This window comes from Rhopilema esculentum, chromosome 10 (genome assembly GCF_057945365.1).
Source record: "Rhopilema esculentum isolate cy_ngs chromosome 10, ASM5794536v1, whole genome shotgun sequence".
Lineage (NCBI taxonomy): Eukaryota > Metazoa > Cnidaria > Scyphozoa > Rhizostomeae > Rhizostomatidae > Rhopilema > Rhopilema esculentum.
In genome coordinates this window covers 1,391,748-1,404,561 of record NC_142824.1, presented here as the reverse complement: position 1 = coordinate 1,404,561, position 12,814 = coordinate 1,391,748, and the positions used below count along the sequence as shown (strand labels likewise).

General features: G+C 37.9%; 1 protein-coding gene across 1 annotated transcript; it reads right to left on the bottom strand.

Annotated features, from left to right (window-relative positions):
* Positions 1-3,719: 3,719 nt before the first annotated feature.
* Positions 3,720-12,157, bottom strand: LOC135685831 (uncharacterized). The gene is made up of 2 exons (XM_065201918.2): positions 11,527-12,157; positions 3,720-8,831 (listed from the first exon to the last, which is right to left on the bottom strand). Exons 1-2 carry the CDS (start codon positions 11,945-11,947, stop codon positions 7,456-7,458), a joined length of 1,797 nt encoding a protein of 598 aa, XP_065057990.2. The 5' UTR covers positions 11,948-12,157; the 3' UTR covers positions 3,720-7,455.
* Positions 12,158-12,814: the final 657 nt, after the last annotated feature.

The window sequence follows — 12,814 nt, the reverse complement described above, 5'->3', positions numbered from 1 at the left end:
TAATTCCACCCCGTTAAAACGGCCATTTGTATCGTGAGGCGATATCTTGCCTTGAAGATGTATTGTGTTTCCTCGAGTCAAAAGGAAAAGGTAGGTATCCTGTCGCTGTGTCCGAAGAATACTGGTACTCTTAAGATGCTGTTGAAGACGGTTATGAATACGAAATAAGTAAATTTTCTTTGTACACAAAATTCGTTCATTTGTTTAAAAAAAGAGATGCGGTGAAATTCTTAATTGACAGGTCCGTCTAGAGTCAGTGATGAACTTTATCTGCCTGCTTTGTATTTTTTTAAGCACAGACTATGTTTCAGAGCACTCGGACAACCCCCCCCCCCTCCCCTTCCCAGGGAAGAGCTAGAGAGGGAAACTGGTTCCTAGAAAAATAAGTTCAAGTTATTCTACAAGTTCTAAAGAGGGAACCAGTAAAACAATGTGCGCTTTACTAAAAAGAGGACGTACCTCCCTTGACTCCGGTTCACTAACCCCTACAGTTACGTAATGCGTCAATATTTACAACTTTGACGCTTTAGAAAACAAAAACTATAAGTCCAATTGCGAAATAGTTTCGATTTACGTAATGTATGTCTAGAATCATTTCGATAAACGTCATAAAAGATTTCAGGTAGACAGGCACTTTAAGCTATTAGCCTGAGTTCCAGACCCCTGACTTTAGGTATCGGTAGTAAGTAAGGCTCGGGCTATTAAACTATTAGATAGCTTGTCTGTAAAAGTCCTCTACAGAGCTTTTGCTTTTTGAAGTCAAACCATAAAAGGTGCGTAATGTGGCTTTATTTTAGTTCTATTAACAGTATTACCTGGATGCATTTAGGATTCAGTTTGGATTTTCAGTAATTAGAGTGCGTGCGGAGGTAGCTTCAAGGTAGGCGCACAGGACCCTTATGTGCAAAGAAAAACAATGACAGAATTGACAATAGCAATACATTTCTACCAATCAAAACTTTCACTATATCCGTATCTTGAATTAAATGATGCCACAAAGGGTCAATTGTTTCTGCTAAAAGCTGTCCCAACTTCCCTTCTGGCAATTGGCTTGCTGACGATGTTGAGTCATCATCATTTCGTGGCCCCAAGCAATAGAAATCGGCACACTAATCACAGGGAAACGAGAAGGATCTCCAGTGTTGGCTTCGGAGATTCATCGATTCATCGCTCATTTCATTGGGCCGTTTGGCTCAATGGAATGAGCAGGGGCACAGAATAGCTGTGTGTGGCGGGGGTCTTTGAAGCAGCAAACTGGAATTCGATTCCGACCGAGAGTGGTTCGATACAATTGGGCAGCACCCTTGTGGAAAGAATTTTCCTCCTGTCAGCATTTGACTGGAACGCAGAACGAACCAGTCAAAAGTCACCAATTTTTTGCAAAATCATGAACATGACTTGGTGATTAAGGCCCAAGAACCCATAGGCAGGGAATTTTCCTCAACAATCTGAACTTTGACCTAACTTTGAATTTCATTTTACGATAATAGCAATTCGACCATGCTGATTCCAAATCCGAGATGGGCCCTTTGAAATTTCGACCGGAAGTGTGAATTTTTGATGACGTCACAGAGGGACATTTTTTGCCAGTAAAACACTCAAAGCGGGGCAAAAATACACGTAAATTGAGTGAAAATGGTCTCAATCGATAGTTCTCGATGATATGATTTGAATGGTATATAGTTCTCAAAGTTTTGAAGATGTCAGCAAAAAAATTGATGACGTCATCATTTGGCAAAACAGTACAGTATAGCACGAATAGCGGGTAAGCGAAAGCTGTTGATTACAATATATTCTCAATGTTAACTAATACTTGACCACAATGTATCTATTTAACTAAATCATGGTAGCCAATCAGATCCGTCAGAATCATCATTATCGCTTTCGTCACTTGACGATTACCAAAAAAATATATACTCCAAATCTTCTGTTTCTTCACATATTCCTTGATTGTCAACCTTGAATTCAGGTGCATATCCAGCACGTTTTTGGGAAGGAGAATTACTGTGAAAGCTCGTGAAACCTACAAGGAATAGCTTCTTGCCCTACCAAAATTTTCGACACCACCTATTCAGTCTCACCCTCTCTCCGTTGAAATGACAAACGATACATACAGGAAAGGTAGCGTAAAAGTGGCACAAGGCAAATAAGGGGCGAAGAGTCTGCCCGTCCTCACATTCAGGGATATGATCAAAAGATGCTTCAAGGAAATGCCTGGAATGCTTTGTTCAACAACATTGAAAACAAAAAATAATTGATTGAGCTGGCAGCAAATTTTTTTCAAAATTCAGAAGGAAGGAAATTAATATCGGTCCCGTTTATCTTAACGTGTGATGAAAATACATTAGCGCTTACGAAAACTACTTCTAACAAACTTTTCAAGTGCGATCATGAAGAAGCTCATACGAGACTTATTGCATGCTTCTCTTCAGGACACAAATGTCGTAATAGTAGCGAAAGGCACTGACGTTTTCATTCTGCTGGTCTATGCTTACAGTAAGCTTCAGCCTTGCAACAAATGGTACATGAAAATATATCATGATAAATACGTGGACATAGGCAAAGTGAACAAATACCTTGGTTCTAAAATATCGTCTTACTTGCCACAATTGCACAGTCTGACAGGTTGTGACACAACTTTCTTTTTCTTTGGGGTTCGGAAGATCAAAGTTTTAAATAAAGTGAAGAAAAAGCCAGAATTACTAGATTTGCTACAATCTATTGGCCAAAGTGAAATTTTATCAGAGAAAGGACTTGAAGAAAGTATGAAATTTGTTCAAACAGTAATGTACTCTGGCAAAGAAACAGAATGATTAGTGTAAACGTGCATACGTCTCTACAAGTCCTTGAAAACCAAAGCGTCACAGGCAATCCCACCCGATCCTGATTCATTGCGGCAAGCCTTGCTACGTGTACATTTCCAGGCATATTATTGGCTACAATTCGAAAGCTATACAGTCACTAACATTAGAGTTGAAGATTGTGGCTAGAAGAAGGATCTTCAAAACGGAATTTTGGTGCCAATATGGTTTACTGGTAATTCCTGTTTCCATTTACTAGCTAGTCGTTTAGTAGGTAGCAAAATATACAACCATTGTACTAGAAAATCCATTTTAGTAGGAAAAAGATTTTGAAAAGTATTTATTGTGCAAAATTCAATGGTGCCATTTCTACTACACTTTCAGGAAGTCAATTGCCTTCGTCAAAGGAATCTGCAATTAAAACAAGAAGCAATTCTCCTTCCCAAAAACGTGCTAGTTGGAGTATATATTTTTTGGATATTCGTCAAGTGACGAAAGCGATAATGATGATTCTGACAGATATGATTAAATAGATACCTTGTGGTCAAGTTAACATTAAGAATATATTGTAATCAACAGCATTCGCTTACCCGCTATGCTTAAGATTGGCGGTAACTTCCAATCGCGTGGCGTTGGCGCGGTTACGGACGGCGAGGTTTCGAATCGTTGTCTTGCAGAGCATCATCGATCGATACTTCGATGAGATCCTCATAACAGATTTGGACAATGAAGAGTTCTTAAAAGACGTTGAGACCCCTTAAATTTGCATTTTTCGCGTAATTTCTATACTCTCTGAATTCACTCAACTTGTTTTTTTTATGTTTTTTATAACATTCAACAATAACAAGTATATAAATAACGAAAGCCCAATGAGTCCATGGCCACTGAAGATTATGTGGGAAATTTAGAATCATTTGCTTCAGTAAAAATAGCAGTGCTATGACGGTATCTCAAAAACATTTTGAAACATTTATCACAGGTCAACAACAGCTTAAAGAAGTATATTGTAACATTTTTTAAACGTGTGATACAAAACAAAGAGCGGGAGAGGTTTAAGGTTAACCCATAAACTGGTCTAAAGGGCAAGTGTACCAGATGCCTAATAAAATTTCAAAAAGTCTTAAACCTGCTGCGCAGGCACCCTATAGCTTATATAATAGATTATATTAGCAACATTAGCCTTTTTAAAAGAGACAAATTTACATCTATCAATTTTCAGTGAAAAAGTAATTACTATTTTATAGTGCAATAACACTGAAAAATAGGAAAACTTTTAGTACACATCAGTTGAAAAGGAGCCTATTGCCAATAGCCCCCTTCCTAGCGATAGTCACAGGAGTGCGAGTGAATTTTTTTACTAAATTTTTTAGCAGAGCAAGCTGCTTTTTATCACGTGACCCCTATGGGGCGTGTCCATTCAATTTGAGATAGAGGCTAGACATTTTGTCTTTTCTTTCAGGGGCGAATTTCCTATAATTCATTGGGGGCTTGGACAGAATTCTTGTCTTTACCAAGGCTAATTTTATTATCATTCATTGGCAGTTTTAACAGACTTCTTGTCTTTGCTGATGGAAATTTTACACTCGCGGACGTAAGGGCTGCAGTGTACCCGCGTAGCGCGCGTAACTGGGGCTAGTACTCTACTATTTTGCCAAATGATGACGTCATCAATTTTTTTGCTGACATCTCCAAAACTCTGAGAACTATATACCATTCAAATCATAACATCGAGAACTATCGATTGAGACCATTTTCACTCAATTTACGTGTATTTTTGCCCCGCTTTGAGTGTTTTACTGGCAAAAAATGTCCCTCTGTGACGTCATCAAACATTCACACTTCCGGTCGAAATTTCAAAGGGCCCATCTCGGATTTGGAATCAGCATGGTCGAATTGCTATTATCGTAAAATGAAATTCAAAGTTAGGTCGAAGTTCAGATTGTTGAGGAAAATTCCCTGCCTACCAGGACTTCCGTTTCATTTTGTTTGTGGACTAGTTATTTAACATATTTTTTTATAACTTTATCTACATTTCCAGATGTCTATTTAGCAGAACAGTTCCAATTTCTGCCCTTTAAACTCCAAAATTTGACCCTTCCTCGTCAATACGGCCACCCCGTTAGTTTGGCCAACTTTTGGTGGCCCATTGGTGGCTATCCTCAAACTAACATCCTTGGGGGCTAATTTTTCAGGCAGTTTATAGATAAGGGCTTATTCGAAGGGGGGGGGCTTATAAAAATGCCTGGGATTCTACAACTCCATTTGTCTTCAATACCAGAGTGCCAACTCTTGATAGACTAAGATCCAAAATAAACACCCCATTATTCCTAAATAGTCTAAGAACTTAGACAAAGTTAGTTGCTCACCTCCTTCAACTAATTTCAATAATTATTACTTCCTCGTATTGGAGCAAGTGGAAGCCAGCGGATGACAACATTAATTCAGTGCGCTACATATTAAGCCCGTTCAGCTGAAAGTTTTAACAATTTTGTTAACTTTCTCACGCCGGACACGATTGCAAAGATGCAAATATTTTACATGTAGCCAAAGTCTGAAAGGTGCATATTTTAAAGACCGAATTATGCTTTATTTCGTCGATAGTGGTGTTTTACTTGCGGCAGAAAGGTTTTTGTCTACGATCACTTTTACTTTCTTGCCTCGGTTTTTATACTTCTTTCATATTTCTTCGTTCTGGCAAATCTGATAATTAAAGGTGAGTTTTACAAAAGTTTTCGAGCTTATCAACAATTTAAAGTACAGAACAATCCCTTGACGAAAACGAGTGTCACATCCAATGCTATCTTAACATTGCACAATTTTCTAGAATAAGTAGCTTACAAAAAGCATGCCAAATAAAATGCAATTCAAAATTCAATTCAAAATGCGATTCAAAATGTAATCCATAATTAAACTCAAAAAACATAACTACACTCTAGATGAATAAACAATTCAAGTGAATAAATTCAATTAGCTACAAGTTAAATTTAGGGATGAAATGCGTGGCTTTTGTTTATAAATCAAGAAAAGGAATTTAAATTGATTTTTCTGGAGAAGAAAAGAATGATATAGACAGCTCATATAAAAGTAAGACTAGGTACAAACGTTACTGAAAATAAGCGTTCTATATTATAACAGATCTATGTGATCAATATAAAACAATCATAGTCAAAAGTAAACAACAGTTGTCGTTGATCAATTCTCTCAACTCTCGAAAAAACAGGATTAGGGCGCTTATTGAATTTTAATAAAGAGGAAGGGAAATTGTATTAACTTAAATGTTTAAACGTCTTACGTTCTTTGAATGCTCCTAGAATACTCATACAAAATACTGTCAATAAAGGAGAGCACCTCAATTTTTATAATTCTCAACCCCATTGGTTTTTAAATTTTTACCTAAAAGTCCAGCCACATTGCTTATTCTAAACCTCATTCTATCTTCCAATCAGGAATTCTTTAACCCACTAGAAGTATTCCAGCCTAAACGGACGTAAATTGAGGCAGTAGCGAAACAAAGGCTCATGAAGGCCTTAAGTCTAATTCCAGCCATCCTGCCAATTCTGGAAATGACAGTATAAGAAAAACAACGCGTTAAAAATTGTGAACAAATTCGAACACGACCCACTCTATTTCCTCCAACAAATATTCTGTTGATGGAAATATCTTAAGGCTTAGCATAACAATCGAAATTGTTTGCAAACAACAACTAAATCTTTGATAAAGCAAAATAAAAAGATACAAAAATACAAATATACTTCCTACGTCTCATTGATTACTTTCAGAAATACTAATGCTGGTTATAAACCAATGTTTATTTTAAGAAATTTTTATCACTGCACATAATCAAAAATTTTAAAGATTTGAGTTTGCCTTTCAAATTTGTATGACCACACCTATCAAAATAACTGTATGTGAAACTTTAGAAACACACATCAAAGCCTTACGAGAGATTTCGACAAGGAAAAGTTGTCTAGGCTTAAACATGTTCTCGAGAAAAAAGATCTCAAAGGATAAGATAAAGAACGAAAGAAACTAGAAAGCTTCTAGATCCTGAACAAATTTTAGAGAGATTCAAAAGATTACGATGATTGGTACTGTTATGTTCTTGTTTTTAATACTTTAATGCTCTTTTTAAATGTCTACTGGTAGTTGCTGCAATTTTACTTTTTTATACCAAAACTCTTTTTTCAGTTTTATCACTGCACAAAATTTGATTTTTTCACTGCAAAACTACGATTTATCCCCGTACAAATTGGTTATCACTGCACATTATAATAAACCCTGGTTTAAACACAATATCAACGCGCTGCTGACCGGGAAACCACGAGATTCTCGCTCTATCTGCTGTCATTAAAAATACTCGAAAAATGATGCATACAGCCATAAATTTTAGTAGAAAGAGAGAGACGGCAGAGGATGCATGGTATATAAAAAACGGATAACAAAACAGAAGTTTTCAGTGTATGTACAAATTTCGTAGAAACCATGTTAAGTGATGTCACGGATTACGGATAACAAATCAGAAGTTTTCAGTGTATGTACAAATTTCGTAGAAACCATGTTAAGTGATGTCACATCCATAAAAATTCGCGTATGGAATAGGATAGGAGCACTTTATCTTCCTAGCTGAGGGAGATATAAGGAGAAACCCTTACTGCTACGGTGTATTTCCGCAGAACTGTCTTGAAAAGCTCTCACCAATCTTCTTGTGTGGCCTGTTTTCACCGCGTAACGCTGTATCCACTGCAATGACACACTGCCGTCTCCAGATAGTCTCTTCAAGACCAGGCTCACATGGATAATAATGAAAAACTTTATCCCTCACAAACTGGAGCCTAATCGGATCAAGTGGCGCTTTAGGACCACTTTGTAAGCCAGCTCTTCTACCAAAGCAGTTCTTCCCTCTTCTTTCGTCAGGGGAGAACAAACTAAATACTAAGTGCTTCGCGAAATTGCCACGATTTAAACTTTTGGAGTGAAGGTCTTGAACAACTTCTTCAGGCAGTGCAATTCGGGCTGTATCATATGTCACCGTCTCGACTATCTGACAACCAGAAGAAGGAGACGGTATCTGCTCAGAAAAATCATCACTAGAGATTGGCGTTTCCTGCTCAAAATCTCTCTCTTTCACGTGACGTTCAAGTTCGGGTTGAATGGCTGCCGGAAATCGATCAATGCTCCTATTGTTGCTTCCAGTTACAGATGATGAACAAGATTGCTGGTTGGGTGATTTTGGAGGATAATGGTTCTGTGCGCTAGCTTGTTCTTGACTAAAATCTGGCTCTTTGCTTCGTATGCGTTGGATCTGGCCAATTCTATGTCCGCTGTTTAGCGGAGATGAAAGCATACCGGTGCCAAAGTCCGAAAAAGGAACATTAAAATGCCGTATGACAGCATCTAACTTCGCTGTCACTGTTCGTAAATAGGACAAAATCTCTGCTCTCTCTTCTTTTGCTTCAGAATCATTATCCTCAGCCACGGATGTCATTAAATTCACAGTCCTCACTGTCGCTGGAATGCTTATACTCATATCATCCTGGGTTTTGCTGCATACAGTTGAAGAAAGTCGATGATTTCTGGGTACTTGTTTTTTTGGGCTAGCAATCGGTTTTCTCATGTGGCGGGCAAGTTTTAGGTTTCTCCGTGGTGTAGTATGCTTCCTTGTAGTCCGTTGTGTTCTGTCTAGATAGGCTTTGGGTGAAAAAGGTGAGTCAGACCTCAAATTCATTGTCTTACCGATGTTTGCCATTGTTGGGTGGCCAGCGAGTAACGAGCCTGTCATGAAGTTTTGGTCATATTCTCTTTCAGTCAGGCTCCTTCCTTGCTCACTTAATGAAGTCTGACTGCCAACCAGTTTTCCATTACCAAGAGACCTTTCAGCCTGATCATACGTGCTTTTGTTACAATCTAAATGAGATGAAACAGCAGCCTTTGGTGTCAGAGAAGCAGCAGAGACAGCTGCAAGACTCTCGCTATCCAAGACATCTTGCTTTTCTTTAATTTCATCGCTTGGGGTTACAGCTTCTTTGCAGTCTAGAAAAGAGAAAATATTACAAGATTATACAAAATTGTAAATTCATGAAAAACAGACTCTGACTATGACAAATGTAAAAAAACATCTGGATAGAGCACCCCAATCAGCAGTTATTAAATTCACATTGCTTGAGCAAGGGCTCTTGGAAATTAAAAGAATGAACAAACAACGCTTCAACGTTGTTCGATATATTGTGTGTTGTTCAATACGAATTTAAGTAATTAGTAAAGTAAATATGCTATATCTATTTTAGCTATAATTACTTAATTTGTGAACAAAAGTCTTATCAACATTAGTGACTACCTTATAGGAATCAACTCTCTCATTTCTCAAATCAATTGTTACAGATTACAAGACTCTGTTGCTGTGAACATCTAGGTAAATCATAAAATATTCTAGATAAAATTATAAATTTTGTTAAAGCCTTAGGCCTTAAACTTACAACTATAATTGTACCATACTTCCATACGTATTTGGATACTGAGATGGAGTCCAAAAAGGCAAAACAGGGTTGAATGCATCTCTTGATAATGAATCCTAAATTCTTAAATAAGGGATCCTTGGAATAAGAACCTTCATACCCTGAAATTAATCCAAGTACCTTTCCAACAAGAACCTTCTTCAGCCTGAACCTCAAAAAGTAGGTTCTTATATGGCTCTTATAGGCTCTTATTACATCAATAGTGAAGAATAGTCGAGAAGTTCCACTGATTCAAGTTATGAGCCGAGAAAACAGGGAAGCTGTTGCTAGAATTTATAAGCCTGTGCACTGATGAAAAATCAACTCAGAACAACGAAAGGACCTACTGGACCAATACCTTGTCAGAAAAGACAAATTATAGAAGATTTCCTAGGTCAATTTTCAACTTGTACACCAACACAGTTAGTGCCTCAACCTTTTCTCTCAAATAGCACAAATTTGTTGGTGCCTTTAAAAAAATCTTCTATAGTTCTTCAGCCAATTTTCTTATTTGTCTCATTTTTATATATAAGTAGATGACCTAGGTAACAATATCATTAACTTCTTATATGATCTTTCTCTCTATTTTGACCAATGATAAATATCCTTTCTATGGTACTGCATATAATCACGAAAAATATAATCTTCAAACTACACATGCCCAATTTACATAAGCAAATGTCCAAAATCCAACTGTGATTTATTCATGTGACTTTAATCACTTTCATACTTATTTGAACTTTTTTGAGACAAGTATTGAAAGCCTAGCCAATTTATTTGATAAATTGTCTTATCAAAGACTGGCTATTTGTACTTATATCTAGTATGATACTGATATTTAAGAAGCGTAACACTACTTGGGTAGGTAGTATAATGCTGCAGCTCAAACATTTTAGGAAGTGTAACTGTGTTATGCCATGTTAGTCCTCCACTACACAACTGGCACCAAAGGTAGTGTTTAGGCCCAATAAGCTGTGCTTATCCAGCATTGTCCTGGTTCCATCATACATTGTGGCTAAACCATGTGATCCCTACACCGAGAACTACAGAAGCTGGTGATTACCTCACTGAGGTTGATACCATGACCCCTACCCTCAGCCCCTTGGACTTCATCTACAAGCTCCTCATGATTGAGCAATTGCAATTTGAATTTCTGCATTCAGCAGGGTTCAGCACTGTACAGACTTTACGTCTCTGCCTATAATAGGCTGTATACTGGGCCAAGGATAGTATTTTTACAAAATTTATGACCGGGGTGTAGCAGGAAGTAGTTTCATTAGGAACAAAAACTGGCTGATAAGATAGTTAGAAAAGTACTGGTGACTATAAGATGCAATTGTAGAAAAAGTTGTGCTTGAATTCAGCTTTACAAGAAGGACAGAAGACAGCTATTGAAAACTTTAAAAAAAGACAAATAAAGAATAAAAATACAAATATGTTTTGGAAAAACTTCATATATAACACAATTCATTGCCACAATTTATTGTCACTGAGAATGCCACAATTTATTTGGAAATGGCTATTGAGATGAGGCTTATATTGAATGGCCTTTAAAATTTAAGCGTGCCATATTGAACCAGAGGATCCCTAATTTCCAGAAAATTCTAACTAGAAAATAAATTGCTTTCTCTCATAAACTGCCCTAACAGAAACTACACATTCTACCATGATTCCTGATTTTCTTCCAATGTATAAAATTTGCATTTGGTTGCCCAAAGGGAACTCTATTTTGTTATTTTCCTTTTTTAACAGTAATATCTTAGGTTTTGTTTCCGACAATTTATTGGTTTTTAGAAGAAATTGTGTAGTTGTGACAATAACTGTGTGTCACGTTATTATTCCATCATATGTTAAGGCTTTACCTAACCTTGCTAACTTCATACTGCAGTGATGGTAGGCGTAGAGAATAGCAAGTTTTTAACGTTTACATACACAAACATTTACCGTGATAACACGATTGAGTTAATTTCATTAGAGAGTTTCGATTGTCAGCGCGTGTTCTGTCATTTAAATTGAGAATTCCCACCCAATACCTTCCGAGATAGCATTAGCTATTCAAAAAGCAAGATATTCTAATTTAGGAGAATTGAAAATTTTCGTGCACATCAGCAAATCATTTATCTAGAAGCTTCACAATCACGGCACAATCACAATCACACTCACTCCATTAGGCCACACTAAGGCCTAGGTATAACGCAAATAGCAACATGAAACATGAAACAAATATCACTTACTGTGTCCGCAATCTGGAGAAATTGCTACATCATTTTCACTTGCATTTCCAGAACATTCACTTTCCTTTATAGTCTTTTGACCAGGCGCATCTTCCTTGCAATGCCTGACTGCGTTTGTGGACGAGTGGGGCGTTTCGTGTGGGCCTGTGTCGCCTTGATCGACATCTTGGCGGCATATGCGGGAATGTCGCACGAACAGCGAGATTTCATTGAACGCCAAACTACATTTGCTGCACCAGAAAAGCTTTCCAGAGCTTTTGTGTACTAAGCTTAAATGCCTCTGAAGTCGGACAAATGAAGGAAATCGTCTTTGACAACTGTGGCATTTCAAACTTATGCTGGACTTTTTAGCAGCGTGCCTGAGAGGTCGTGTTGTCTTGCCTTCCATCTCAGAACACGGGATCGCGCTTTCAGGCTTCATCGCACGGTCACTAACCGACCTAATCTTTTCCAAGAAAGCTTCTATCTTGAAGTAGCCTGAAGGTAAAAAATACTAAACAATTTATCTTCTCTGGTTTCTCACGTTCCGTAATCCACGAACGCAGAAGTGCGAAGCAAGTGATGAAGGATCGTGGTGATAAATCAATAAACGTGTGCGTGTTTGGCAGGTTGCCCTTTGTGATCAGTGTACCGTGAAGGCTGTGGCTCCTGCGTAGTCACGTGAATTCACCAAGCCCTCGGTAACGTGAAATGAAATGAACATGACACCCCACCCAGGACCGGAAGGCCTCTAGCGACAAATTCGATCATGTCCTACCATTTTGCTAGACTATAAAGTCTTTAATTTGCCGTTGCACCCTCCCAGCTTGTGACAGGAAGTAGCCTAATTAATTTACAGTTCATATTTCGATAAACTGCCTTTCTCACGTCTCACATGCTACTCGACGCACAGACCATGAAAACAGGCACCGAGGAGTGTTGAGAAAAATGGGGAGTCTAAAAAAGTGGGGGGGGGGCTAGAACCGAATAAAAAATGGCTTGACTCATTAGTAATTAATTTGTAAATTTTTTGCATATTTGGCAAAAAGTGGGGGCTATAGCACCCCAGCCCCCTTCTCCGCGGTGCCTGCACGAAAGTATTAAGCATTGTAGAGTAGAAGATGATCCGATGAACATGTAGTGAGAATGGCGACTATTGGTTTTTGAGAGTACTTCTCAAGAAGTCTGCGTTTTGACGCAGGCTACGTTTTACAATGCCTGAACATTAGAAGCTCTGTCTACACGCCTAAGCCGCATCAAACACTTTATTAAAGACTGGTAGATAGTAATTTTCATGCTTTATAAATAT

Bases quoted from the DNA above. Each gene is read 5' to 3' on its own strand.
- LOC135685831 (XM_065201918.2), bottom strand. From the start codon at position 11,947: ATGAAGCCTGAAAGCGCGATCCCGTGTTCTGAGATGGAAGGCAAGACA. The intron at 8,832-11,526 runs GTAAGTGATATT...TCTCTTTTCTAG, and splicing joins TTCTCCAGATTGCGGACACA to ACTGCAAAGAAGCTGTAACC.